At 44.1% G+C, this 26,724-nt stretch overlaps 1 protein-coding gene across 1 annotated transcript in view; it reads left to right on the top strand.

The window, feature by feature from the left end:
* INPP5D (inositol polyphosphate-5-phosphatase D) overlaps nt 1-19,609 on the top strand; it is a 53,378-nt gene extending 33,769 nt beyond the window's left edge. The window contains exons 6-28 of the mRNA XM_080623057.1: nt 361-448; nt 1,161-1,241; nt 1,419-1,490; nt 1,760-1,883; nt 2,980-3,086; nt 3,636-3,738; nt 4,523-4,719; nt 5,515-5,632; nt 6,135-6,231; nt 7,517-7,655; nt 8,330-8,438; nt 8,593-8,681; nt 8,919-9,000; nt 10,167-10,256; nt 10,415-10,528; nt 11,634-11,716; nt 12,800-12,887; nt 13,495-13,644; nt 14,393-14,486; nt 14,712-14,819; nt 15,380-15,649; nt 17,213-17,789; nt 18,665-19,609. Of these exons, the coding sequence (XP_080479183.1) occupies nt 361-448; nt 1,161-1,241; nt 1,419-1,490; nt 1,760-1,883; nt 2,980-3,086; nt 3,636-3,738; nt 4,523-4,719; nt 5,515-5,632; nt 6,135-6,231; nt 7,517-7,655; nt 8,330-8,438; nt 8,593-8,681; nt 8,919-9,000; nt 10,167-10,256; nt 10,415-10,528; nt 11,634-11,716; nt 12,800-12,887; nt 13,495-13,644; nt 14,393-14,486; nt 14,712-14,819; nt 15,380-15,649; nt 17,213-17,789; nt 18,665-18,667 (2,983 nt within the window). The 3' untranslated portion in view covers nt 18,668-19,609. The remainder of the gene's footprint in view (nt 1-360; nt 449-1,160; nt 1,242-1,418; nt 1,491-1,759; nt 1,884-2,979; nt 3,087-3,635; nt 3,739-4,522; nt 4,720-5,514; nt 5,633-6,134; nt 6,232-7,516; nt 7,656-8,329; nt 8,439-8,592; nt 8,682-8,918; nt 9,001-10,166; nt 10,257-10,414; nt 10,529-11,633; nt 11,717-12,799; nt 12,888-13,494; nt 13,645-14,392; nt 14,487-14,711; nt 14,820-15,379; nt 15,650-17,212; nt 17,790-18,664) is intronic.
* Nucleotides 19,610-26,724: the final 7,115 nt, after the last annotated feature.

Raw genomic sequence — 26,724 nt, 5'->3', positions numbered from 1 at the left:
CCTTCATAGGCACCAAACCTTGCTGGGCATTGAGATTTCTGAGTGCACATTGGTCTGTGAGTTGGCATAGTTATAGTGATGCTCCATCCCTGGCAGCATTCAAGGCCAGGCTGGATGAAGCCTTGGGTCACATGGTCTAGTGTGAGGTGTCCCTGCCCATGGCAGGGGGTTGGAACTGGATGACCTTAAAGTCCTTTCCAACCCAAACCATTCTGTGATTCTACAACACTTGCAAGAGCAGGCCTAATGTGAATGCATGCCTGTAGTCTAAGCTGCGCGACTCTGTCTGAAGAGACCAAGCGCTAATCTACCCAAGGGCCTGACAGAAGCCTTACACCTCTGCTATGTCTCTGTTCCCAGTGAAGCCTCTAGGACTCTCCCATCTCTGGAATCCATCCAGAAGGTGTTTGAGCAGCAGCTGCACCCTGGTATCCATCAGCGCTCACAAGTAAGTCGGGTGGAAGGTGGGAAAAGGAGGAGAGAGGACTGCGGGTGGCTGTCAGCACAGGGGGAGAGCACAGCAATGACCCATGGGATTCTGGTGATCAGTTACAACTTCTGTTCTCTCTAGCCTCTTTGTGGCTGCAGTGCAGAGGGCACACAGTGAGTTGTATCCCCACAGTTTCACTTATCCTGTAGTACCCTCTGCCTGCTCCCCCTTCTTGCCCCAGAGGCAAGTGCAGTGAACGTCAGTCTCCCCACTCTTCCTCAGCCTGTGGGCTAGGACTGCACATGTCTCATTCCATAAACACTCCAGGATGTTTCAATGCCAAATCCTTCTTTCCCCCAAGCCCCCTTAAGCCGCATGACCTTCCTCTCCCTACCAGTAGCCCAGAAACCAGAAGTCCGGGACTTCTGTATGTCCTGGTCATGCAAAACTGTCCCCCAGCAGGAAGCTGACTCCCTTGCATGCCCAGCTGCCTTTAACCTATGGACAAGGTTTACAAATTCATCCTTCCACCCTCCCATACTTCTGCATGTTGAGCCAAACTCTGTGCTCCTGCACTGCCTGTTATGGATTAGAGTAGCAGAGGCACCAGTGCTGCTCCGTGCTCTGTGTCTGAGGTGTTCTGGAGCGAGACTGCTGCGCTTCCAGGCCATGCCCTGTGGTTTAGTAATTATGCATATCTCTCTTTTTGTTTCTCTGTTGTGGTTATCAGATGCTCGGTGAAGCTAGTCCAGTCAATATTGTATTGAAACTCAATCAGCTGATTTCTTTGCTGTCTTCTATTGAAGAAAAGGTAGAGTTTTAAAGCTATTTATATTACCTTCTTGTCATATTTTGCCTCTAGTCATGCATCTTGTTCATCATCAGAGCAGTTTTCTGCTACAGTAAGATTGCTTTGCTTTGACTTCATTACTCTGAATGTAGTGCAGAATCACCAAATGCAATCTGGTGCACATCAATTCTTTTACAGGTGAAAACACTGCTGATTGAAGGTCCTGATTCAACACACCGGCGCTCCCTCATCCCCCCTGTCACTTTTGAGGTAAATGTGCTTTTTTGACAATGCTGATCACAATGTGGCAGGGCAGCGATGCAGCTTTTTGTTGGTATCTCAGTTCCTGAGAACTTTCCTGTGCTGCCACAGAGATAACAGCTATTCCTGGATACTGTTTAGCACCACGCAAATGCTTCAGAGATGTCTAGTGAGATTGGCAGAACGATGATGTGTGTCCATGAATTCAGGAGGGTGTTGCTTTTGTAATACATGACTGAAGCATAGATTGCTTATGAAAAATCTCTGTTTTCTAATAGGTGAAGGCTGACTCCCTAGGAATTTTCTCAAAAATACATCTCAAGGTTGATGTGGAAATGGGAAAACTGATTATCAAGAGAGCTAAGGATGGTCCAGAGGACAAGTTTTATACCCACAAGAAAAGTAAGATGCTTAAGTTCACAAATGCTGGGCTAGATTCTCAGTCCCTTGAGTGATGGAGAGGGATTCCCTTTGGCCCCACTGAGGGGAAGGTTTTGCCCAAAGTGCAGATTGCTCTGCTAGGTCCTGGGTGTTGTGCAGGGCTCCAGTCAGTCTAGACTGCCTATCCACAAAGTGGCCTGCAGGGAGTCATCACTGGGCTAACCAACTTACACAGATTGGTTTAGACCTGGCCTCTTAGTCTAAATGAAGACAGAGGTAGCAGGGAGCAGGTTTTGATAGAAGATTCCACATAAAGCCAGTTGCAATAGATTCATTTTCTACTTGAAAACTAAGTTCTGCAGGAACATACTGACTTCTGTGATGATTTTTGGTGGCAGAAAGCCAGATACTCAGTTTCAGTAACATTTTTCAGTGAATTTCCCTTTGGTTTTGGGTTGGTTTTTGCTGGCTTTTTTTCTGTATGTGAATTAATATGTCTACTGATGAGCAATGCTGGTTTGGTCTTGGAAGGCACAATTCAGACAACTTCCTTTTTTTTCTGTTGTGTCTCTGGACAGGCAGCTCACTGGGATTGAGCCAAATGGATTTATTAGAGGGAAGATGATACCCTTGGCCTCTTTCTTGCTAGAAAATCAACCTGTTCCTGGCAGTGATTTAAAAGATTAGCTATCACGCATGGCTTTCTCCTCCTGTCGTTCATAATTACGTAGCTGCTATTTTAGATGGGGAGGAACCACCTTTACCATCAAATGAGGTTTTACCTTCTCTTTCATAGGTGGGGAAGGAATATATGTAGGCTGACTCAGGATACAAAGAGATTACCTGCAGGAAGCCAAGATTTCACTTCAGACAGGAGGGCTTGGTATGGACAAGAGCTCAGGCAGAATGAGTTTTAGGGGGTCCTCTTCACTTCAGAGTCCAAATCTATTCATACAGAGAACAGGACTAAGCAACATTACAATGTAGTTATGCGAAGCAAAATGAGCCTCAGACATAAAAGACTATGTAAGTCCTGAGCCTGTGAACACTGTCATGTTAGTTTTGGTGGGATTCTAGTCTCAGTGTCTGCAGCTCATGAAACTCAGCTTCTGTTTAGTCTTGCAGCTGATCAAGTCCCAGAAGGTCCCGAACAAACTGGTCATTGTACTGGAAACGGAAAAAGAAAAAACACAGCGGAAGGAATATGTTTTCTCTGATTCCAAGGTACACACACAGTGTATTTCCCTCCCACCAGCCCGGAGCAGGTAGCAGGTACCTGGGTGGGAGTGGTACAAGGGGCATTCCTTGGCAGAAAGAGGACCTGCTGAGGAACAGTGGTTTTTGCACTGCAAAAATGAAACTCCTCCTTTGTTCTGGAAGCATCCAGAAAGTGAACAAGTGTACCGTGTGAAGGGATAAACTGGAAAGGGCAACCATACCTGCATGCTGTCACCGAGGCAGGAGAACAGTGTTGTCAAGCAGTGAGAAGAGGCAAGGAGTCATCTGAGGGTAGCTGCAAGGAGGTTCATGTAGACAAACAAGAGGAAAGCCTAGGTTTTATTCTGACTAGCTCAGCACTTGTTAAAGTAATACACAAGCTAAGTGCCTAAGAAAATACCACAGGAAACAGAGCTTCTTTGAATGTTCCAGAACAGTGGGGAGCTAACATGCCCTTCAAGTGTGGTGGGAATTTCCTGGTTCAGCTAGTTTTTCAAGATGTCGTGTTGGAGAAGTTAAGCAACTTGTTAATTGTCTCTGCTCCTCCCTGTCTAGAAGAGAGAAGGGTTCTGCCAACTTCTGCAGCAGATGAAGAATAAACACTCGGAGCAACCAGAGCCTGATATGATCACCATCTTCATTGGGACTTGGAATATGGGTATGGGCTCATACGGTCCCTTCTTATGTGGGCATTCCTCTGAAGGAATAGACACTTCCCAAAATGTATGCTCACTTGTCACGATGAGCTCCAGACAGTGTTTGTTCTGTAGCACATCTGTACACCAGGGTTGTACTGATGCAGGGAAGGAGCTGATCTCTAGGCTTATTCTTGCATATGGTTTGACAGTTTTAATGGTTCCAATCAAAGGACCTTAAAGGGTACTGAAGGATTCCTTCAATGACAGGCAGTTGTGGCCAGCATGAAGCTGGCACAAGCAGCAGCAGTGCATGCTATCCTCCACCTTGCGTGCCAGCTGCTTCTGAACCTGACTAGGGACTGTTCATGTCCAGCTTGGGAAGAGAGCTGGGTATCTGCAATATTTAGGGAAGGGAACAGGGTGTAGTTGAGGACAGTGGAATTTAAGTTATTTTTCCAATTTGGGGAGAAAAGCCTGGTTCAGCTTCTGTAAGCTGAGCTGTCTGTGCTCAGTCATACTTAAGGGGTAATGGCAATGGCAGGCCAGGACTACACTTGGCTAGACTTGACCTTGGTAAGCTAATGAAAGACAGGAAGATGGCCAAAGCAGAGTCAGTCCTTCATCAGTGACTCAGTTAGGGTTAACATCTTTGTCATCTTAGAATAGTGTGCCCTGGCTAATAGGGAACTGGTACAGGACAGAGTACATGTGAAGCCTATTATTTCCATCCCCATGGGTTGTCTGTATCCTCAGTCTGACAGAACATACTCTGACTTACTTTGGTGTTTGATTTGCTAATAAAAGGTGCTGCACCTTCCCCAAAGAAGATCACCTCCTGGTTTCTCTCCAAGGGGCAGGGGAAGACCCGTGATGACACTGCTGACTACATTCCTCATGACATCTATGTGATTGGCACCCAGGAGGATCCCCAAGGGGAGAAGGAATGGCTGGAGATCCTGAGGCAATCCTTGCAGGAAATCACCAGTATCAGCTTCAAAGTGGTGAGAGGTTATTCCAGCTATTGTACATTGCTCAGGCACATGAGGAGAGTAGATTTTGTGCAAATAAGAGAGAGAATAAGTGGTGTTTTGCCTACGTATCCTCCCATTCCCTCCCTTTTATTGTCATTGCATTTGGATGAGGGAGAGTGAACTGAATCTGTGGACTCCACAAGATCCTCCCCTGAAACTTGCTAGATGGGCTTATTGCTATGGATAGTGACCCCCTCACTGCCAAAGCAGGGACCCTGCCATGAACTCCTCTGCTTGCCAGTCTGTGAGCATTGCGGATGCTGAGCACTTGGGTCAAGTGGTAGTAATATTTTGACTTTCATAGAGGAAGAGACTGTAAAACTTTCTGAGCCAGCAGAAGCCTAGATCTCACCTTAGGCTACTGCACTTACAATAGGATGTAACAGCACGCAGGTATAATCATAAAAGAAACTGAACCTTATTAAGACCATGTTCAGACATTCCTGAGTTTCAATGATGTCAAGAAATAAATCTAAGCATACCTGGAAGGCCACAGTAGAACAGGATTTATGACTCTCGTGATAGTTAGAAAACTCTGCAAATTTTGTGCAAGCAAGGCAATCCAATGATTAACTAGAAAATAGCACTAGAAAATAGCTAGGTCCTTCCTCCCACCTCTGATTATAATGACTGAAAGCATATCCTAAGCACAGGAAGAAAATTTGTGTAGGAGAAGTACTACAGAAGGAGACAGGATGGCTGCAGCTACAGCGCAGCTTTGCAGCACATGAAGAAATGCAGCCTCTAACCTTCCCATCCCTGCAGATAGCAATCCATACCCTCTGGAACATCAGGATTGTCATACTGGCCAAACCAGAACATGAGAACCGCATCAGCCACATCTGCACAGACAACGTGAAGACGGGCATCGCAAACACACTGGGTGAGGAACAGGTCTGGTCTTGTCCAAAGGACTGAGATCTGCTCAGTCCCCGCCAATACTGTTCCTGAAATGGAACAGCTCTTTCCCCACAAGACTCCTTTGACTGCAGATATGTGACACTAGTGTTACTAAAATTATATCCCACTAGCACTGATTATAGGTTACCCTGTAAAAATGGAAATTTATTTGTGTGTATACTTAGCACATATATATTTATATTCCCAGCAAACACCTTTGACTGGCTATTGGATTGCTTTTCCTTGGGTTTCACAAGGAAATTGCACTTCTTTCCCTTCAACTAATCTTTTTTTTAGCATCCTTAGAAAATTTGTTACCACAATCTGTGCTGTATGCACTAATTCTTTCTGTGCTGATTAAGTTAACTTATTTCTTTTCTCCATCCTCCACCTCACTTAAGATGTACTGGGTGCTTTATTATCTTTGCTAGACTCAGCCTGGAGGTGGATTGATTTCTTGACATTTTTCACTTATCTTTTTCCAGGTAATAAAGGAGCTGTGGGGGTGTCATTCATGTTTAATGGAACCTCCTTTGGGTTTGTTAACAGCCATTTGACTTCAGGAAGTGAAAAGAAACACAGGTAAGACACATCCTTCCCTCTCTAAAATGGATGTTGTCCCAAGATGAAATTCCCTGGGCCATGTTTGGAAGGAGGGCTCACCAGACAGTCACAAGCATGTTTTTCTGGTTATAAAAGATTATTAAATGTCTCCTGTGAGGGCAACCTGTGCTAAAGACACTGCTCATTGTGTCACCATTTAAACGAGGGACTTCTATAGCTGTTCCACATGGGCACAGTTGAAATGGACAGCAAAATAACTTCAGAGCCAAGTGTAAATGCCATGCAAGCCCAATACCTGAGGAAAACAGTTTCCTGATCTACAGTATTTCAGAGATATGTGGGAAGGTTTTTCCCATCCCAGAATCATGTGCTGAAGGGTACTGGCTTCCTCCTCATTGTGGGCAGTGCTGCAAGCGCGGGAGCTGTTGTGCACCCTGAGGCGCAGATCCTGCTGGGCAGAGCATTCTGTCAGGAATACCAAAAGGGAGTTGTGCAGAACAGAAATACCTGCACGGGGGCTAATTCTCTATACTCAGCTGTGAAATGAGTTTACATGGTCTAGGCACGTTCTATGCTGCATGGGATTGAAGGCAAAGATCCTGACATTGGTGGGAGACATGTGCCCACGCTGGGAAGAGATGGAGCAGTCAAAGGAATGGTCTTGAAAGCAGAGGTCTTGAAATGGAGAGGTTGGCTTTGCCATCTTTTCCAGTCCAGGACCCAGAAAAGATATGATGCGGAACTTCTGCACAGGGTCTTTGCCACTGATGGAGTTAACCTCTATGAAAGTGTTCCACAGGGCTTGGAATAGCTGCCAGAACCTAGGAATGTGTTTGCTGCTGAAACCCAAAGGCAACAATCTAATACTGGGTTTCTAGGGCATGCAGCTCAGAAAAGCACAGCCCCAGGAGGCAACAGAAGTGGCTTTAGGATAGCTTTCCAGCTTGTCAATTCAGGTGGAAGCAGTCTGACACCCAAGGAGCTGCTCTAAATGCCACTGCCCCTCCTCAGAGCAGGCTGTCGCCCAGCTCACCAGATACACACCATACAAGGTGCAGCATGTGCTGTGCTGTGTTACTGGTTACATTGAGTAGGTTGATAGACACTGATCATGTCACCTGGGCCTGTCTGCTGAGGTGCAGTGCCAGACAGGGGTGGCAAGTTCTCAGCTTCTGATGTGCTGTCCTCTAGATGTCAAGCCAGATTGGTTCCTGCCTGGTAAAGCATCAGTCTGTGCCAGTGCAGGCACTTAGAAACCGCATGGCAATTTAGTTTGTCAGGCAGATGTTTCTCATCTTGACAGACGCAACCAGAACTACACGAGCATCCTGCGCTTCCTGACACTGGGAGATAAGAAACTGAGTCCATTTAACATCACTCATCGCTTTACTCATCTCTTCTGGCTGGGAGACTTGAACTACCGCGTGGAGCAGCCCCCAACGGTTAGGGATGCTGTGTGAATCCCTGGGGAGAGAAAATACTGTGTTGCCATAGAAGTGCTGTCTTTTCCCAATCTAAGCAACATGGCAGAGACAGTGGCAGAAAGAGGGGAGGCAGAAAGGATCCCCAGGGTACAAGTGTGACACCAGTTGAGGGAGGAAAGGAAATCCCTTTTGCGCTCTCCAAGGATTAATGGACCCAGGAATGCCATCTGGCACACTTTGCTGCTTCAGGCAGCATCGCTTTCCCAAACTCCCAACTCCCCTTCCCACTGTGAGTAAGCATCTGTCTGTGAACAGCTTGATGCAGAGATTGCCTTTCTGCACTGTTTGGTTAGCTTTTAATGGCTCAGAACAGGCCTTCAGAAACAGGCAAGCCATAATAAATACTGGGTAGGTTTCAGTGGGTGGGAGACAACAGCCAGCCTGGTGTTGATGTACATCTGGCGGTGTGTGTGCTTGTGTGGGGGTTGTGTGGGCATTTTGATGCGTGTTTTGATAGACAAATGTTTGGTCATGCAGCAAAGACTTGGGCCTTTCAGTAAAGGGAACAGGGGGAAGTGGCAGGGGCACGGCTCTGTGAATCAGTTCAGAAGCACTTGCTGGCTCCTCAGTGAAGGGAGTATTTATAAGGAGTTTTTGCATCATCTGCAGCTCTGCTGTTTCCCTGTTGGCAGGAAGCGGAGAATATTATCCAGAAGATCAGGCAGCAGCAGTATCCGGAGCTGCTGGCCTTCGACCAGCTTCTCATAGAGAGAAAGGACCAAAAGGTGTTTCTGCAGTTTGGTAAGATTCTGAGGTTGTTGGCAGGTTCCTCTCCCATTTCCACCAACTTTCTCTGCCAGACTTGATGTGGGGCAGCGTGTACAGAGCAGCGTCTGTCTCAGCCAGATGAGGGTTCTCAGTGGGCCACACTGTAACAGCTATCTCTCTGTTTTAGAGGAAGAAGAGATCACTTTTGCTCCAACCTACCGCTTTGAAAGAGGTACCCGGGAGAAGTATGCTTACACCAAGCAAAAAGCTACAGGGGTAGGTGAAAACTCATGTCTCTTCAGAAGTATGTGGCAGAGCAGGGAAATAACTCCTACAGAAGGAAGTGACCTAAACCAGTCTCTGCATTTTGTGCCCTTGTACTGTTTTGAAAGGAGTCAATACAAAGAAAAAGATTTGACACAAATCTATGGTGCTTGAGCAAGTGAATTTCCTGTTCTTTTGTGAGCTGGTCCTTTCTCTTTTTCTTGACATCACTTCTCCTTTGGTTTGCAGATGAAGTACAATTTGCCATCCTGGTGTGATCGAGTGCTCTGGAAATCATACCCCATGGTGCACGTTGTGTGTCAGTCCTATGGTGGGTAGATAACAGATTGTAGATAGCAAAGCAATCAGTCTGAAGCGGAAATGATTCAGAGCACGGTCTGTAGGATCTCCCTGCACTGCCAGGCACTCAGCACAGAGGGACCTGATGTTAAACCAGACAGAGTGGAGTCAGATCTCTCTGCCTGTAACCTTACAAGGTTGGGAATTAATTCTGATACTCTTTTATATGCAGAAGACCTCTCAGACAGTCGCAGCTGTCCAGTTTCAGGCCATGCTGTAGGATCATTTTACACCAGTCATTTCTTGGCAATAACAACAACAACTTTTCCTGTGCAGTTACCATCAGGAGCTCCTTACCTGATGGTGCCAGCAGGGCAGACAGACCCTGCATAACAGTCCAGTCTAAGGTTTGAGCTGCAGACATCCCTCTTCTGTCAAATCACATTCCAGAAAGCCTGTGTGGTACCAAGAACCTGTTCCCTTTCTTGCTGAGAAGCATCACTGAAGTGCAGTGCGGGGAAGAGAGGAAGCTCACAAGACCTGTTTAAAAAATGACTCAGAATTTCATTGAGTCTATGTAGGACCAAGCATCTGAGTATGATGTTGATAGTTCCCTGTGTACGGGATTGAGAAGAGGGCTGTAGATGTCTCTTGGGGTATAACGTGGACTGCTCTGATCAGACAGCCTATGATGATGAGGTGTGTGGTCAAATAAGTACCTCTAAGAAGTCTGTTCAGTGGACTGGGCTTGCTAGAACTCAGTGTGCACTTAGGTCAAGTCAGGACCTTGCTCACTCACTGTTAATCTTGGGCCATGAGTTGCAGTGTAGCACTGAAGCAGCACCAGTGTATTCTTGTGTGATTTCCTGCCATATTAGTGCTTTAATCAGCTGTGCATGTTGCAGAGGCAACCAGAAAGCCTGTAACTGCTTTTTGTGCTGAGAGAATCTAACACTGACAGTTGCTTGCAAAATGATATGGTAATGTTGTGTCCGTTAACCAAATCTTTATGTATTTTGACAGAAGAGTTACATTCCCAAATACTAACATGAGATTATGTAGAAACACCTTTGACTGGAGACAGTTACCACAGCGACAGTTATGTTTGCTGGAAAATTACTGAATAATATTGCTATTGCAGTGATTTCACCAAAGCAGAACACAAGGCAGTAACTCTCCTCCCTTTCTCATTGGCAGGCTGCACCACTGACATCATGACAAGTGACCACAGTCCTGTCTTTGCCACCTTCGAAGTGGGAGTCACCTCACAGTTTGTTTCAAAGAATGGTTAGTCAGTCTGGCTGCAGTCATGCTATCTTCACCTTTGGGCACAAAACACAGTGCTTTGTATATGTTAAAAGAAAAAGCTGACCCTTTAAGAGTCGAAAATGCCCTCTCTTTATCTCCTGTTGAAAATGCTGTTATTTTGCCTTCCTCTTTTCTAGACTCCAAGTACACAAATTCCCAAGGGGAGATAGAGTTCCTGCACTGTTACGCCACTCTGAAGACCAAGTCCCAGACCAAGTTCTACATCGAGTTTCACTCCAGCTGCTTAGAAAGTACGGGTTTGCCCAACTTTGTTCTTTCTGTCGGAGTTTCCTGCTTGTTTGGATTAGTTCCCCTTCCTTTTGCTTGGATCTCAATAAATAGCTGTGTGGATCACTTGTTCCACTGCAAAAAAGGGATGTCCTAAAGATCTGTTGTAGTTTACGTATCATCCTATACTGTCAGCAATACAATCCAAAACACACAGCCATTTAGCTGTAATCCATGCTTAGACATGTAGTCTTCCACCATTTCTTCCATCTTGTTTGGCAACCTGATAATTTCTTGAAGAGAAGCACATGTTGTTCTTGCTTATTACACAGGCAATTTCTACTTAGCAAACACACGATCAATTGTATTTCTGACTGTGCCTGCTACAAATGATCAGCTGCTTTCAAAGCAAAGCATCTGTTTTAAGCTAATAAAAATAATTGCCCTGGTTTAAAAAAGAATAAACCAGAGGATCAGCTTCAGGTGAGAGGAAAAGGAGTGATTTGACTCTGTAAATGTACCCTCGAGTGCTGCAGGTTTTACTCCCTGTCCCTCTGCTGCAGGGCTGAGCCTCAGCTGTTTATGTAATGCAAGCCTACATGCCCTTGCTGTGTGTTTTTTTAAGCAGTTCCCCATCACAGGACAGCTCCTGTAATTGGGACAGCATGCCTTCAGTGTATGCTTCATCACATTATCGCATGTCAGAGCGCCGTGTCAAAGACAGCTCCATAAAAGATTATTTTTTTGGCTGTGTCGAAATTTGCATAAATTTCTATGGAAACAGTGTATTACGAATCTTAAATTAGAATTTCAAAAGTGTGCTATCTTGAGTGGCGTAGGAAGAGCTGTCATGTTCTTATCCTCCAGTCCATGTATGCACTGAGCTTCTCAGTGCCAAGTTTAACTGTAAAATAAAACCATTTAGCAATGCACCAGGAAAATCACTTGTAAAGTTACTGTGTAAACATGGACCCAAAGCTCGGACTTGAAGCTTCTTAATACTTTTAAAACTTGTGTGCAACTGGGATAATAATTGTAGGCGTTTTGGAGATCTGGCATCTGAGGAGTATTCGTAGCCAAGTTCTTGGTGTCTTTGTTCTGGCAAACTCCTTTCTCATCACTTTGCAGGTTTTGTGAAGAGCCAGGAAGGAGAAAATGAGGATGGGAGTGAAGGGGAGCTCGTGGTAAAGTTCATTGATGCACTTCCAAAGGTAAGCAGGGACTCTGTTTCCATATCCATATGGAAGAGAAGCCTTCCACTTGCATCCCATAAGCAACATTAAGTCTTTTACTCATATAAACACTATTTTCAGGAACATGGCTGTGGTCTTGTTTACGCTCAAAAGAGGCTGTAAGAATGCAGGATGGACTTAAGCTAACCAGAGTGTGTTATAAGCAGGAAAGAACTTTCTTGCCAGTATACTATATAAAAAATGTATCTTTTATGCAATATACTTTCATCTCTGTCAGGAATTTTGCTGGCGTGATCGTGTCACTCAGGAGTGTGACCTTATCACACTTTTAGTGAACATAACTATGCTGACAAGTCTTTTAAGCAGGCCCTATTGTTTTTTAAGTTTTAGATGGAAGAAAAGACGTCTTAAAGAGCAGGTCTACCCTGGAGTTTCTCTGCCCTGTCAGGCAAAGTTTTTTCTCAGTATTTTGTAGAAAAGTTGACTATTTTTTACCTGTGTTAAAAAAGACTATCAGTGTCCAGGTGTAGTGTTCCATGTGACAGTGTCAGAGACAAGTCCTGTCCTTGAGGTCAGAGCTCTTCTCCATTTTCTGTCATGGTGAGAGCTGGAAGTACTATCAGAGCTCCTGGATTTGGAGTAAACACACATGTCAGTGCCCTTCTGAATAGCCCAAAAATTAACAACTGCTGACTTTGGAAAGTGCGTGAACGCTGAAAGATTAGAGGAAGGCTATACAATAAGCAATTGTAACAACAGCCAGACAGATTCTGAGGAGCAAACTGAATCAAAGTCCAGATCACTTCCTCCTAGAGCAGTTTTTAGTCCTGCACTGCAGAAGAAAACTGCAGCTCAGGCCGTTAGTGTTTGATTTGTAGCATTCTGTCTGCTGTGCTGGGAGTGAGAGTGGGGGGACTCTAAAAGTATGTAGCCTCCTACCACAGATCTCCGAACATCATCAAAGAGGCTGATCCTGTAGGTGGCATCATATCCTCATGGGTTTGTCCAGCTGAGCTGTGCTCATTTGGGACTGAGACACAGGGATAACTGTGTTCATGTAGCCCACCTATTGTATTGACCCACATTAACCTGTCTTTGCAGCTGACTCCCATTATTTCAGACCCAGAATACCTCCTGGATCAACACATCCTGATCAGCATTAAGTCATCAGACAGTGATGAATCTTATGGTAAGTGTTTAGCTCTAAAGTTCTGGATGAGTCAAAATCTACTTGGATTTTTCCAAACCACTGAAGGAGTGGGAGAGAACAGAAGTAACTCTTATACACTGAACATCCATGATGCTCTGACTTCTGATTTGGAACTCAATGCACACAAGAATACATTGTGGGCAATAATTTGTGAGCTAAGGATGGTTAGAAGGAAATTAACTTGAAGCAACAATCTGTGTGAGCTTTACCAGCCCCAAAAGAGCAATGGCTTAAAAAGAAAGTACAGAAATTAAATCAGGAGTCAGTCTGTTTAAATTAGTTAACTTAAAACATACAAATCCTGTTTTATGGATTTGGCTCATGTTTTCTTTACCAGTAATGGAAGCTCAGAACCCTGTAGTCACCTGCAGCTGTCTCCAATGCCCAAACCCTTCACACATATGTGAAGAAGTGAAATGAATGCCACTGATTTCTCCAGGGACATTACATTCCTTACTGTGATCCAGATCAGATTCTCTCCGGTAATCTCAGCCCTGTCAGCACAGTGATAGTAGATGACTGACAGGAGAAAAATACTTCAATTCTTTTTTTCCCAGTCCTAGGCTCGTTGTCTCCTTGTCTCTAGGGGAAGGCTGCATTGCCTTGCGAATAGAAGCAACAGAATCCTTAGTTCCTATCCATACTGTGCTGACACACCATGGTGAGAAAACAGGAGTCTTCCAAGGTGAAATCAAGTTACAAACATCACAAGGAAAACAGAGAGAGAAACTGTATGGTAAGAAACAAGATTGTTTCTGCAGTGCTCACCCCAGAGAATATCCATCTCTAAAGACATCTGTCAAGGATCTGAAAATTATCCTTGCAGTGCTTTTAGTCCCAAAGAGGCAAGAACTTTTGATGCTGACTGCAAGATGTGAGTATCCTTAGTTCTCAGGAGTATACCTGTGCTCTTTTGGAAAGGCACAGCAATGTGATCTGGGTTTTTTCCTTTTTCATCAGTCAAGTAAATTCAGCAGACTGAGAGAGCCCCCTGTCTGCCACTAATACTGGTTTTATTGAATGGCAATGCCTTAGTTCCACTTGTGGCCATATGACAAGGTGCCGAAGCTCTCCATGCTTCGGTCATCCTGGGGAACATGAGCAAAGAGCATGTGAGGCTCTCAAGTAGCACTTCCTTAGCTAAAAGGATCACAAACCCTGCTCATTTTCATCTTGCTACCTGTTGTTATCTTTCAGAGTACAAAAGCAGCCTCTTTACATTTACTATTATTCTCGATGGTAAAATGACCTGTATGTGGCTGTTTGGTGGATCATGACCTTTCTATATCAAGAAACATGATTTTTCCTGTGTCAATGAACATGATATGAATTAGTGGGCAGTTGAAAACAATACCATCAACTGCTTAAAACTGTCATTCTGATAGTCAAGAGAGATGCCTTAATACAAGCAGTAACACAGAAAACTTATGCACTCATACTGTGAAGCTGCCAAAACATGTTTTAATGCCTTTTCTTTCCTTCAGATTTTGTCAAGATTGAACGTGATGAAATTGCTGGGCAGAAACCAAAGAATATCAGCAACTTAGAGCCTAGCAAAGACTGGGATCAGACTAACAGGTAAAGGGCAAGTGTGTAAGCTGGTTATGGAAAAGTAGTTGACTCAGTGAAGGCAAGGCTGTGCTTGCTGTGGGAGCAGTATTAATAGGCATGCTGAGCACTGGGAAGCTGCCTTTGTGGCTCTCTGGTCAATGCTTCTGTGCCCAAAGCTTCACAAGCTGAGAATGCATTAGTCAGGTTAGGTTCCTGCACCTCACTTAAAAAGGGCCCTTTTATTTCCAACAGAAAGTCAAAATCTACTCATCTGGTGGCCAGAGAGGCAGCAGCCATTGCTCGCTATCGGGGGAGTGCTTCCTCTTCTCCAGACAACCTGGGAAAGGAGGATACATTACGGTAATCTTGCTGCTTCACTTCTGCCAGCTTGGGGTGGGAAGCTGTGCTCAGACTGCCTGTCTTTTCCTTTCAAAGAATCATAGGCTTACAGTTTCATAGGTGCATGTCTTTGCAGGCAACTTCCTGCCTTCTCCCTGCTAGCCTATATAGGAACACCTCAAAAGACCTCTCCTGTTGTGCAATGCTGCCCAGTGCTGCCATTTGCCTCTTGCTTGGAGTCATACTGCTGCAGCTTCCAGCTGAACTGCTGGGCCTAGAAACCTGTATAAGCCTCTGAGTGCTGTCTGCAGCCTGGAAATGGAAGTGTCTGTGACAGCCAGGGAAACTATTTGGTGCTGGGGCCTTGACCCAGCTGCTTCCTCTTCAATGACCCAGGGCAGAGAGAGGCACTAACAGGACTCCTACTTATTCTCTGATTCCGAAGCATCAGTGGCCAAAAAAAGAAGTAGGTAGCACTAAATCTAAGTGCTCAGTGGGCACTAACTCCTTTATAGCTGGCAGGGAGACAGGAAATGTATTTGTGCATGTGTCTTCCTAACAGTATTTCTTCTTTTCAGCAGCTCCACTCCCACAGACATCAGCAACCCCAGCTACCTGGGGATGGCTGCTTTCTCTCAGCAGCCCTCTGCAACTAGCCAGCTTAAGCAGATACCTTCACCAGACCAACAACCTGCTCTCTGGAGCTACGAGCAGCAGCCCAAAGAGACTACGTCTGTAATGGGACAGAGTCAGTCATCCTCCACATCACCCTCTGTGTCTCCTCTATCTCCAAAACCGTCTCTCCAGCCTACAGTAAACAGAAGCATTTGTAGTCGGAGCCAAGAGTACCTGTAAGTCTTTGAGTTTTGCACTGGGGTTGAGTGCCCTCTCTTCTGTCATTCTGCACAGTCACTGTTTCATGATCTGTAGAGAGTTCAAGGTGCTGCATATTCTCTCAGACTTTCATCTCTAGAATGAGAGAAAGATAACTGAAGGCCACAAGTGCAGCACATCATATATTCAAAGAAAAGTGGTATAGCTAGTTTTGTGAAAGGAAAGCACAAAATATGTGTGTAAATTTAGTTCTCTACCAAGAGAAGAGAAGGAAAAGGCCACAGAGTTGGTAACAAAGAAGAAAAGGGAAGAGTGGCATAGATCTTTTCACTGGATGGGAAGGAGGAGAGCTCCTTCACATGTCCTGTGTGAAGTACTTAAACCAAATTTCTGTGTACACTACTACATGAGTGTCCAGCTTGCCATAGAAGTTAGCATCCACCTACTGCATCTGTTACAAGTCTTGATGCAGAATTTCCATCCAGCATTTGAAAATATCCCATCCATACCCATCTAAGTAAAGTGATGAGGCTACTCCACCCTAGTGCTGTACACACTGTCCTTATTCAAACCTCTTTTTCATAGTGACAGATGCTTCCTGTGTCTGGGCTATAGCTCACTAGTAAATGGATGTGGCACTCCATAAGCCAGAACTTGCAGAATTCAGAGCTGCAAGCAGTGCCTCAATCTGCTATGTATCTGACAAGGCTTCATCATGCTCTCAGCTCTTTTCTCCTGCATGTACTGACTTCCAAAAAATAACTTGAAGCAAGGAGCACAACTCATTTGAAGACTTCCAAAGAACATGTGCCACTCACACCTATTCTTCTCTGTTCAGTGATATTGTGGCTGATCTTTTAAGTATCATGATGGCTCTCCAGATGAAAGCCTTGCTAAATCAGGTCAAGTTATATAAAACCCACGAAACCTCCCTTGTCCCACTGTACAGCTGTGCTGTCATTCCAGTCTGAGCCTCAATTCAAAGGCCTCAGCTGTGAATGAACAATGATTGCCTCACCTACAGAATTATAGCTATTACTCATATATAGTGCATTTGAGTGCAGTAAGGAGTCTTATCCCTTCCCCAGGAATACCATGTAGCATTGGTAGCAAGAAGAGATTGACCTAGTTGTAAAATGCTACAGTATGATATGAGCTATGACTCAGTTAACTGTCCAGACAGACATTTCAATCCTTTCTGCCAAATCTGAAGATTCTTTTTAGTATTTAAATTCAGATTTATGCGTGTCACAGAGCCTTCAAAGCACTTGGCACAGTTTGGCTCAGTAGCTTATCTCTGTTTAAAGAGAAGCCAATTACCACTTGGAAAGACTGTAGTCCAGCAGGGAGTTTATACAGTACCATGCATATCTGGTCTCTGCTGTCATATTAATAATGATGAAACAAAGTAAAAACAATACACAATTCTGTTCTCTCCCCAAATTTTACTGTTATCCTGCCACCCCTTTGCACAGTCTGTTCAGTCTTATTATGCTCATTTCCTATTCACTTTCTGTTTAAATCAGTGTCTCTTGCCTGCTTTTTACAAGTCTCTCTTTACACTGCTTTGATGACTCTAGGCCACCTGAACTGGGGAAAACTATAGCAGAACCTTCACTTCAGGAGGAGGGGCAGCAAAAGCCAGAGATGTTTGAGAACCCACTGTATGGCTCTATGGGGTGTAAGGGCAAGGTGGCACCAAAGAAAGAGCAGGACTACCCCAAGGCCTCACGAAAAGAGCAGCCACCACTGCCTGATCAGAGCTGTCATCTCACAAAGCCCCAGGAGCCTGAGAGCAGCAAGACCTCCAGCAAACAGCCATCACCACCTTTCCTGGTCCCCACACAGTGGTTTCGGTCCTATACCTGCTCTGGCCAATCTGAAGAAAAGAATACAGGTGAAAAGACTCAAGGCAAGCCGAAGATTACCGCACCATTAGAAAACTCAGCACCACTCAAAAAGCTAGTGAAGCCATTGAGGTCTGAAGTCAGCCCAAGTAGCCAGGGGCAGCAGAACAAACCACCCCTTCCCTCGAAGAGCAGGGCGGTGCTGGACATGCAGAACTCCAAGGGCCGAGACTATCGGGACAGTTCAGAGCTGCCACACTCTGGGAAGCATCGGACAGAAGAAGGACCAGTCGGCAGGACAACTACACCGGTGCGTTACTTGTGCCAGTGGGGCAGGGTAGAAGTTGGCCTCACAGCAGAATGGTGCTAGGGTAGCACTAGCTTAATCACTGTGCCTTTGCTCTGCATTTCCTAACCAAGCTTAGAGCACTGTCCCACAAGCCTACAGACCCTGCAGAGCAGGGAGTGTCGTACAGCAGTATTGCTGCAGAAGATGTTGTGAAGCCATAGTTTTGCATGAAGTGTTAACTTCTTCTGGGATGTTTAAACTTGATGGCCAGAAGAGGAACACAAATAGTCAGCTACTTCATTATTGCTCCTTTGGTGCATACTGCATTATGCCTGAAAATGTCCAAACCTGGCCTCACAGCACAAACCTACAGTATTGGCTAAGAGATGTGCTTTGCTATAAATAATAAAAAGATGATTAAAAGTAGTTATCTGTGGGAAGCACTTATCAGCTTAGAACAGCGGTGTCCAAAACCATTACTGAACCCCCCACAGAAATAATCACACATCTACTTCTCTGGGTGGTGGGGTTTTTTGAGGGAAAGTTATTTTTTTGCTTGGTTTTGGGGTTTCTTTCATTTGTTGGGTTTGGGTTTGTTTGGGGGGTTTTGTTTGTTTTGTGGGGGGTTCGTTTGATTTTTTTCTTTCTTCCTTTCTTTTCTTGTGGGTTTTGTTTGTTTGTGGGAGTTGGGGTTGTTTTTTTGTTGGCTTGGCTTTTTTTTTCCTCCAGAACATCACGAGCTGGAGGAGAAGAAGCAGGGGAGGTCTTAGTAAATGGGCTTGGCAGAAATCAAGATCCCACTTGAGCGGGCTGTAGGTCTGTGGGGTTTTTTTCTTCTCCATCAAGACTTTGAGAATTGACGCTAGACAAGCCGATGTCTTCTCTTGTCTCCACAGTGACAATGACACAGCAGATGGCACCCTAGGAGGAATCCTGATGGGAAGAAAGATGGAGATAGCTGCTTTGTTCACACTGATGTCCTCTGGTCTGGTTCTAAAAAGACTGGGGAGTTTCACTTCTGAGGGTGTATCCCCCTCTATGATTATGAAAATGTTCTAGCTGAGAAGTTTATCCTATGTTGCTCAGATCAAAAGGAGCCGGGACCACAATACCAAATGCAAGTTAGCCTTTTGTAGTGTCACCCTGGTACTTCTGTTAAGAGGCAGGTGATTCAGTACACACATTAGTAAACATTCTGCAAAAGAGGAAGGTACGGTAAAAGGCCCAAGAGACAGAAGGGGTGTGTTTACAGAGCTTCCTTTCCACAAAAACAAAATTTTTATTTTGTGTTACAGAATCCCTATTGAAGAGTGATGTGTAAAAGAAAAGCATTTTGAAAGCGGTACAGCTCCAAAAGCGCGTCCTGTCCGCGGAGCAAGGAGTTAGGGGAGGGTGAGAAAGCAGTTGGAATAGCAGATACTGATGAATGTCGTACACTGCCCATGGAGCCAGCTTTGCCTCTAGCATTAGCTCACAGGCTGCATTCATGCATGATTCGTGCAGAGTGTGAGGGCTGGCCCTTGGCAGTGTGGCTTTTTTTTTTCTAGCAGGTAGTGCTTTTGTACCCCTAACAAACAAAGGGAGCTATCAGAACTACATGCGGGAATGGGAGAATAGGCAGGACCCGTAGGCAGTCTGGGAGTATAGCTGCCTGAAGGGATGGACAGCAGTCATTCCAGCCTGTCTTACAGCAAAGCACTCTGCTTTTGAAGGACACTGGCCAGCTGGTTTTGTAGCATTCTTAATAGATTAATGCTGACCTTACTGTACACTTACGTTCAGTGACTGAGAATGAATGATGTTAGCATACTTGTAATATCTGTTATATTCACATTAAGTATTAGCGCTGTGGTTACAATTAGGCTATGCCTGTTTGTGACTTAATTGTTGCTATTGTTCCCATGTTGATTACTTAAAAAATAATAAAATATTCACCTTTCTGATCATTCTTTGCTGAAAATTCAGCACTGCCTCCCATGATTCAGCTTCAGTTGGGTGCTGCACTCAGTGACTGTAGTTCCTTCCCAGAAGAAACACCAAAGGCACCGAGGAGTGCAGGGAAGATACAACTGAGGACTTATTTGTGTGTGTGTGTGTGTGCGCACAGACCCTTCGTGGATACAGCTGGTTTAAAAACTCTAGCACCTGTTAGCTGATACAGGTACAGTTGTGTGAGTATAGAAAATGCACAGTAATTTTACTGGAGCAGAAGATGCCAATCATAGGCTTATGAGAATGCGTGGAAAAGGTAGAAAGCTTTTAAAAAGAGGGGGTTTTCTGCCATGCAGATTGGAGCTTCAAGGCATCATTACTGAAACACCTGGCACTCCACCTAGAAGTCAGCAAGACAGGCCATGAATTTACATTCCTCTTGCTTTATTCAACAGAGTCCTCTGTGTGTAATCCTCATAATTCAATAGCTGTGGTATTTCCCTGAACCTGGGGAGCGTTTCACTTTTCCAGATTGCAGAAGAATTCATACAGCCACAAAGTAAAACCTTCTTGGAGCAGGTGAACTTTCTGTGCAATATGGAGAGTGAGATCTCCATGCTAATCCTGTGTTCTTGTATGTTCAGAGATGGAAATGTGACAGGATTCTACAAAACATTTTTAACTTCCCAACAGTGACAGAGGGTCAGATTTTCTGTGTTTATCCACCAACTTCCTAAGCTCTAGAAAAGAAAGTAGATTCCCCAAAGTTTGCAAAATAAAAGCTTGATATAAAGCAAATATAGCTTCTTGCAAAAATATTCTCCTATTTGGGAATACTGCTTAAATTTGGCACAGATTTGCAGATGAGCAGAGTTTGAGAATATGGGACTTACTAAGGCATAATATAACATCCAGGTACTTGATCTGGCCTGTCCGTTAGAAAGGTGTATTGCTGGGGAAGGAGAGAAGCTCTCTGCCAAGTTTCCAGCAGTAAGAAAATGCATTTCTATTCCCATGCTAAAAATGCATTACTTACTAGATTGAGAGCTGGGTAAAAGTTATCACTTGTGGCTCCAAAGAGAGTCTGTGGTATTCTCTCTATCAGGAGTGATGGAAAATGCCACCAGACTTTCTGCAAGTGGAAAATGTGCAAAAGAAAGTTCTGTAAAGAGTTTTCTGAGGCCTCTACAGAAGAGAGTTCTCAGGTGAGCAGTTTAGACATAGAGTGGTAGAGATAGGCTGGTGCAAAAAAAGTAGGGGTACATGGCACAATACTTGTCTCTATGGTAAGACTAGCTGAACCTTGAGATGGCAGAGCTGGTAACATTAACTGTGGGAGCTTCCCAGATGTGAATATTAGAAAAAACTAAATTTAACAAATGTCTTGTGCTTATGTTTGTTTTATTTGTGCTTTCTGTCATAATGCCTTTAATATTTAAAGGTTTTACTGCCTTGTGTCCTGAACCAGATGAAACCTGGGCTGAACACACACTTCTTCTTTTCCTTGTGTCCCTGGGCTTATGAATCTCTTGCCAAAACAGGCACATTATTCTGCAAGCTCTTTTATTGTCCAGTTAAGTTGGTACAGACAGTACAAGTAGAAGACACGAAGGGTCTGAATTGTCCAGTTTTCCTCAGATGTAATACCTGTCTGCAACCTTCCAGCATCCTTTAACTTCTTAAAATAGCTGCAGTCTTAGTGTACTTATTTCAGGGGAGACCCAGCTGTCAGAAATGCTTTAAGTTCCAAGTTACAGGATGTAATGTGTCAAAGACGGTAACTTAAAATCTTGTTTCCTGCCTGCACCTGATGCATCTAACACAAGCCTCTGTGTCCTCTCAACTGTGAAACTATCACATGGCACTGTTAATCTCTTCCTAAAATGCTGTATTTGGCTAAATTTTTCCCTCCTGTTGAAAATAGGGTCTTATAGAAAATGGCTCAAGGAGGAGGGAAAATAGAAGGAAAAAAACCCAAAACAAATGAAGATGAGTTAGTCCCGTCAAAATAGCAAGGGGATAATTTTGATGTTGGTACAAATTATGATGCTTAGGCCTCTAGTCTGCTGGGGCCAAGCACTCTTTTCCTTGCTTGCTTAAAACCAAGCGTTTACTCACTATCCTTCAATTTGTTTTTTAAACTAAAGTTTATCCTAAAGTTTTTTGTATTTTTCTGTTTTCCTCGTCATAGTACAGCTAAATTAGGGATATATTGTCCAAAAATGAATTGATCCCCCCCCCAGCTCCTAATTTTTATAATGAAGGCTCAGTTACTTGTGCATGATTAAACTGTGGGTGTCAGGACTAGCTAACTGACCAAAGTGACTCAGGGCAATTCCCAGAGACCTCCTAACCAATGACTCAGAGCAGCCCTAAAGAGAAGGACTTGGGGGTGTTGGTCGATGAAAAAATGAACATGATCCGGCTTCAGTGTGTGCTCGCAGCCCAGAAAGCCAACCGTATCCTGGGCTGCATCAAAAGGAGCGTGACCAGCAGGTCCAAGGAGGTGATCCTGCCCCTCTACTCTGCTCTCGTGAGACCTCACTGGGAGTATTGTGTGCAGTTCTGGTGTCCTCAACATAAAAAGGACATGGAACTGTTGGAACAAGTCCAGAGGAGGGCCACGAGGATGATCAGGGGACTGGAGCACCTCCCGTATGAAGATAGGCTGAGAAAGTTGGGGCTGTTCAGCCTGGAGAAGAGAAGGCTGCGTGGAGACCTCATAGCAGCCTTCCAGTGTCTGAAGGGGGCCTACAAGGATGCTGGGGATGGACTCTTCATCAGGGACTGTAGTGACAGGACAAGGGGTAACGGGTTCAAACTTAAACAGGGGAAGTTTAGATTGGATCTAAGGAAGAAATTCTTTACTGTTAGGGTGGTGAGGCACTGGAATGGGTTGCCCAGGGGAGTTGTGAATGCTCCATCCTTGGTGGTGTTCAAGGCCAGGTTGGATGAGGCCTTGGGTGGCATGGTTTAGTGTGAGGTGTCCCTGCCCATGGCAGGGGGGTTGGAACTAGATGATCTTAAGGTCTTTTCCAACCCTAACTATTCTATGATTCTATGACTCCAGATGGCAATAGACTGGATATGCACAATATCCAAATATTTATTTTCCTAATCTCTGCCTAAGAGAAATACACACTTTTCCCTCTGAGACATTTGCTGAAGACAAATATCTTATATCCGTTGTATTTTTCTGTTTTCCTTGTCATAGTACAGCTAAATTAGGGATATATTGTCCTGAAGACAAATATCTTATATCCCTTGCTGATAGCATAGATAAAAAATGCAGCTAGTGGACTGTGCATCAGGAAAGTTTAGGTGATGGTGAAGGCTTCTCTTGATCTGCAGTTATAACCGACAGTTTGGTGCCATAATATATGTCAGCTGCATCTGTGTGGTAATCACGCATTTGTGATGGCTGAAGTATTTAATGAAGGAGTCAATGACTTTCTCTGTTTTCTGTGCACAACTGAAGCAAGAGCCAGTACAACTGAAACTGTCTCGTAACCGCTCACATCTGCTGCCCAAGTGCCTATGGAGGGGCTCATTATGCAAGTGATACAGAATCCAAATAAGTCATTTCAACATGCCAAATTTCCCTAGTGTAGAAAAGGTGTTAGCTGTAGGGGTACAAGATGTTCTTTCTCTATATATATATATAAGCAAACATCAGTTTATTATTCACATGAATATGAAAAAGATCTCCTTTCTAATTCCACAGAGTGCATGTGGTGGTTGTTTCAAATGTGTCTCTTAATAAGAAGTATTTTAAGATTGCATTTGTGTCAAAACTTGTGAAGTCTTTCAGAAGCTCTTTCACAGTTGAATCCCAGGTTGACTGAAGCGATTTCTTTTCACTACTGTAATTTGCTCTATTTTCTTCTGATGCATCACCAAATTTCCCTGAACTTCTATTCTCATTTCACCACCATTATCCTGTTTTATTAATTTTATTTGCAAATCATCTTTGTACTTGCTCCCAAGTCAGCTATACAAAAGGTACATTAGACATGCAGAGATTAATTCAGCTCAGCAGAACCATCCGCTGGTTCATAATGTCACGTGTATGAATGCAGTCTATATTGAAGCCATGGTTTATTTCTGTCCCAGTTCTTCTTCCCTTTATTTCAGCTTCTAGAGACGGATAAAGGTTTTTGTCCAAAAAGACTCAGTTCCTGCAAACACACAGAAGGGCTTCAGCGTATCCTTTTAGATCAAAAATAACATTCCTCTCTAGCATTTAGAAGACTGTAATCAAAACTGTATTCTCAAAATCCCTGTTTTTCAGCAGACATCAGGAATACTAGCCATGAGCATTTGCTGAGATTTGGGGGTTGGACTTGAGGATCTCCAGAGGCCCATCCAGCCTCAACTGTTTTCTGCTTCTGTGTTTATACTTAAATGAAGTTATTCTGTGCCAAAGATGCTGATCTGCTACACATTATGGTTATTACTAACATTTTATTGCATTTTTTACAGGGTCTGGTGTAGATTGCATGCAGAATAAATTAATCTCTGTTCAGAAAGCATTACATTATATCATAACTAATAGAGATATAGATGGCACACAACAGAGTAGTAAATGGTTGGCTTGGAAAAGAATTAATGAATCAAAAAGGATGAAGGAGAACGGGGTTCAGCAACAAGCAGGAGGTTGCAGTAGAAGAACCAGTGAAGCAGAGACTGTGGAATGAGAGAGAATACAGCAGAAAGGAGGTGGGTAAAAGCCATCTCTAATAGAAAGGTCGAGCCAGAGAAGGGAAGAAGGAACAGCAAAGAAATCGGAAGAGAAACAAGAGACCTTTGTAACAGACAGGATGAAGAGTTAGCATGGAAATTATGTCTGCTTGGTACTTTACAGCAATTTGCATCTTCACAATTACAGCTTGTAAGCACAAAGAAAATGACAAGATGTGGGAAATGTTCCCTCTTTTCAAATGTAAACTCCAAGATCCAAAACAAAGCCTAATTTGAAAATAGAGCTTTGAATTTAATTTAGCCTTTGGAGAGCACGCTGCTGATCAGCATCTTCCCAGAAAATGAGTATTTCGAGTTCTGTCATGGTTTAAGCCACTGGATTTGGGTCAGAAAGCAGTGTTGGTCAGAACATGACCCTCTCAGCATAGAATTTCTGAAAAATTAGACTTGAAGGGACTCATGTAATCCATTCCCTATGCCAGCAAAGCATAAACTGCTAAATCCTTCATGGGGAAATGCATTTACTGGCCTTACACGCCTCCAGTGTGGAAGTTTCTCATCTTCCTCAAGCAGTCTGTTTCAGAGCTTCACTTGCCTTACCAGCCTTTCCTTGTCTCTAGTGAGCATTTCTGGTGGACTTTAAGCACTTTTAAAATCTAATCTTGTCTCCCATGAACAAGCAGATCAGGTTATTATCTTCATTTTCTGACACAATATATTTACATACTGCTGTCATGTTCCCCATCAGCTTCCTCCTCTTTAGCTTAAACAGTCCCAGCTGCTCAAATCTTTCCTCTGGGCCACTCCTTATATGTATTTTGGCCATTCCTTCTAGGCTACTTTGACACTCTGGATTTTTCTTGACATGTGCTGGCTAAAGCTGGACCTGTCTCCACCAGAAGCCTTGCTCTTGTTGGCTAAAGGGGAAGGACCATTCCATGTTTCTTGTTGACAGCAGCCCTGTTTATCTCAGAGATGAGGTTTGCCTGTTTCATGGTAGTATGCTGTTGCTGACCCACGTTCAGCTGGTGAACCAATACAAATCCTAGGTCCTTTTCTATAGATTTTTCTGCATTCATGTGTTCGGTTCCTCCTGCCTGAGGTCGTGCCTTGCATTTATCATTGCTGAACAGCATCCTGTTCGTCAAGAGAATTTTGACCTGGAAACCTGCTCTCCAGCTTAGTTGCAGTCTTCAGTCTCTGCATGAGAAACTGCAGCTGCCGCGGGTGTTAAGAGTGGAGCTTGCCATCAGAAACAGGAATGGATTTAGAAGCATGACAGAGACCTCACAAAATGGACAGCACCTTCTAGGAATGCTGGAGTTACACAAAGTGCAGGGTGAAAATCCTTTTTAAACACAGACTATAGCATATAGCTTTTGTCTTCTGTGGCACTGGCTGACTCAACGCGGTACTGGACTACATTTAAATATTGCTGCTTCTCCACATCCTTCATTTGTAAGTAATTAAACACAAATGGTTGTAACCTGGGGTTAAGGAGGACACTATGCCTCACGTGGTGATTTTAATCTCACAGCTAGGATGCACAGCCTGCACCAGCTTGTGTGCTGGGAGAGCTGGTGAAGATGTATGGCCCCACATACAGGCACACCTGAGTGCGGAAGGAAGTTGTCCCAGCATTTTTAGCTTTTATCCAAGAGTCTGTGACCAGTACGGTGCATGTCTGACTGTTCTGCCTGGCTCCACTATGAACCTCTCTGAAAGGCACTTCATGTCTGGCCCATCAGCTGGTACAGAACTGGCCTTCACGGCAAGTCGATCAGTGAAATAGTTTTATATTAACCTTTTCTGTGCCTGTACACAATCTGGCATGCTTGCTGCAAGGATCTCTTTAATACCTGAAATTGCCTCAATGTGTTTCCCTTTCATATCTGCTGAAGAGGGTTTTTTCTCCTTTGCCTTTTTTCACTTGCACAATTATCAAACTCACAGTAGGCCTTCTGCAGGAAGTAAAGTTTCAACCTTTAGGGATGCAGAGCACAGCACACTCTCACTGGAGGCAGAGTTTTCACCTTTTCACTGTGGAATGAGTTTTCTGAACATCATTAGAGTTGTTAGAAGTCCTGAATGTTTATTCCTGAAGGAGGCTGTTGAACAAATGATAGAGGTAGCAGAAGAAATGGTAGAGGTAGCAGAAAGGCGCTTCAGGCAGAGAAAGAAGTCACTTCCAGTCTGAATGAGCTGTTTTATCACATGTGTTCTTGAACTCTTGTTCATACGAAAGGAGAGCCAGATGACAGACAATGACATGGAGCAGGCATGTGCTATTGGAAAGACTGTCAGAAGCTTAAGATGAGTTTAA

Source organism: Psittacula echo, assembly GCF_963264785.1.
Source record: "Psittacula echo genome assembly, chromosome: 7".
Taxonomy (NCBI): domain Eukaryota; kingdom Metazoa; phylum Chordata; class Aves; order Psittaciformes; family Psittacidae; genus Psittacula; species Psittacula echo.
Note: the sequence above shows the minus strand (reverse complement) of the source record. Positions and strands in the feature narration are given on the sequence as shown.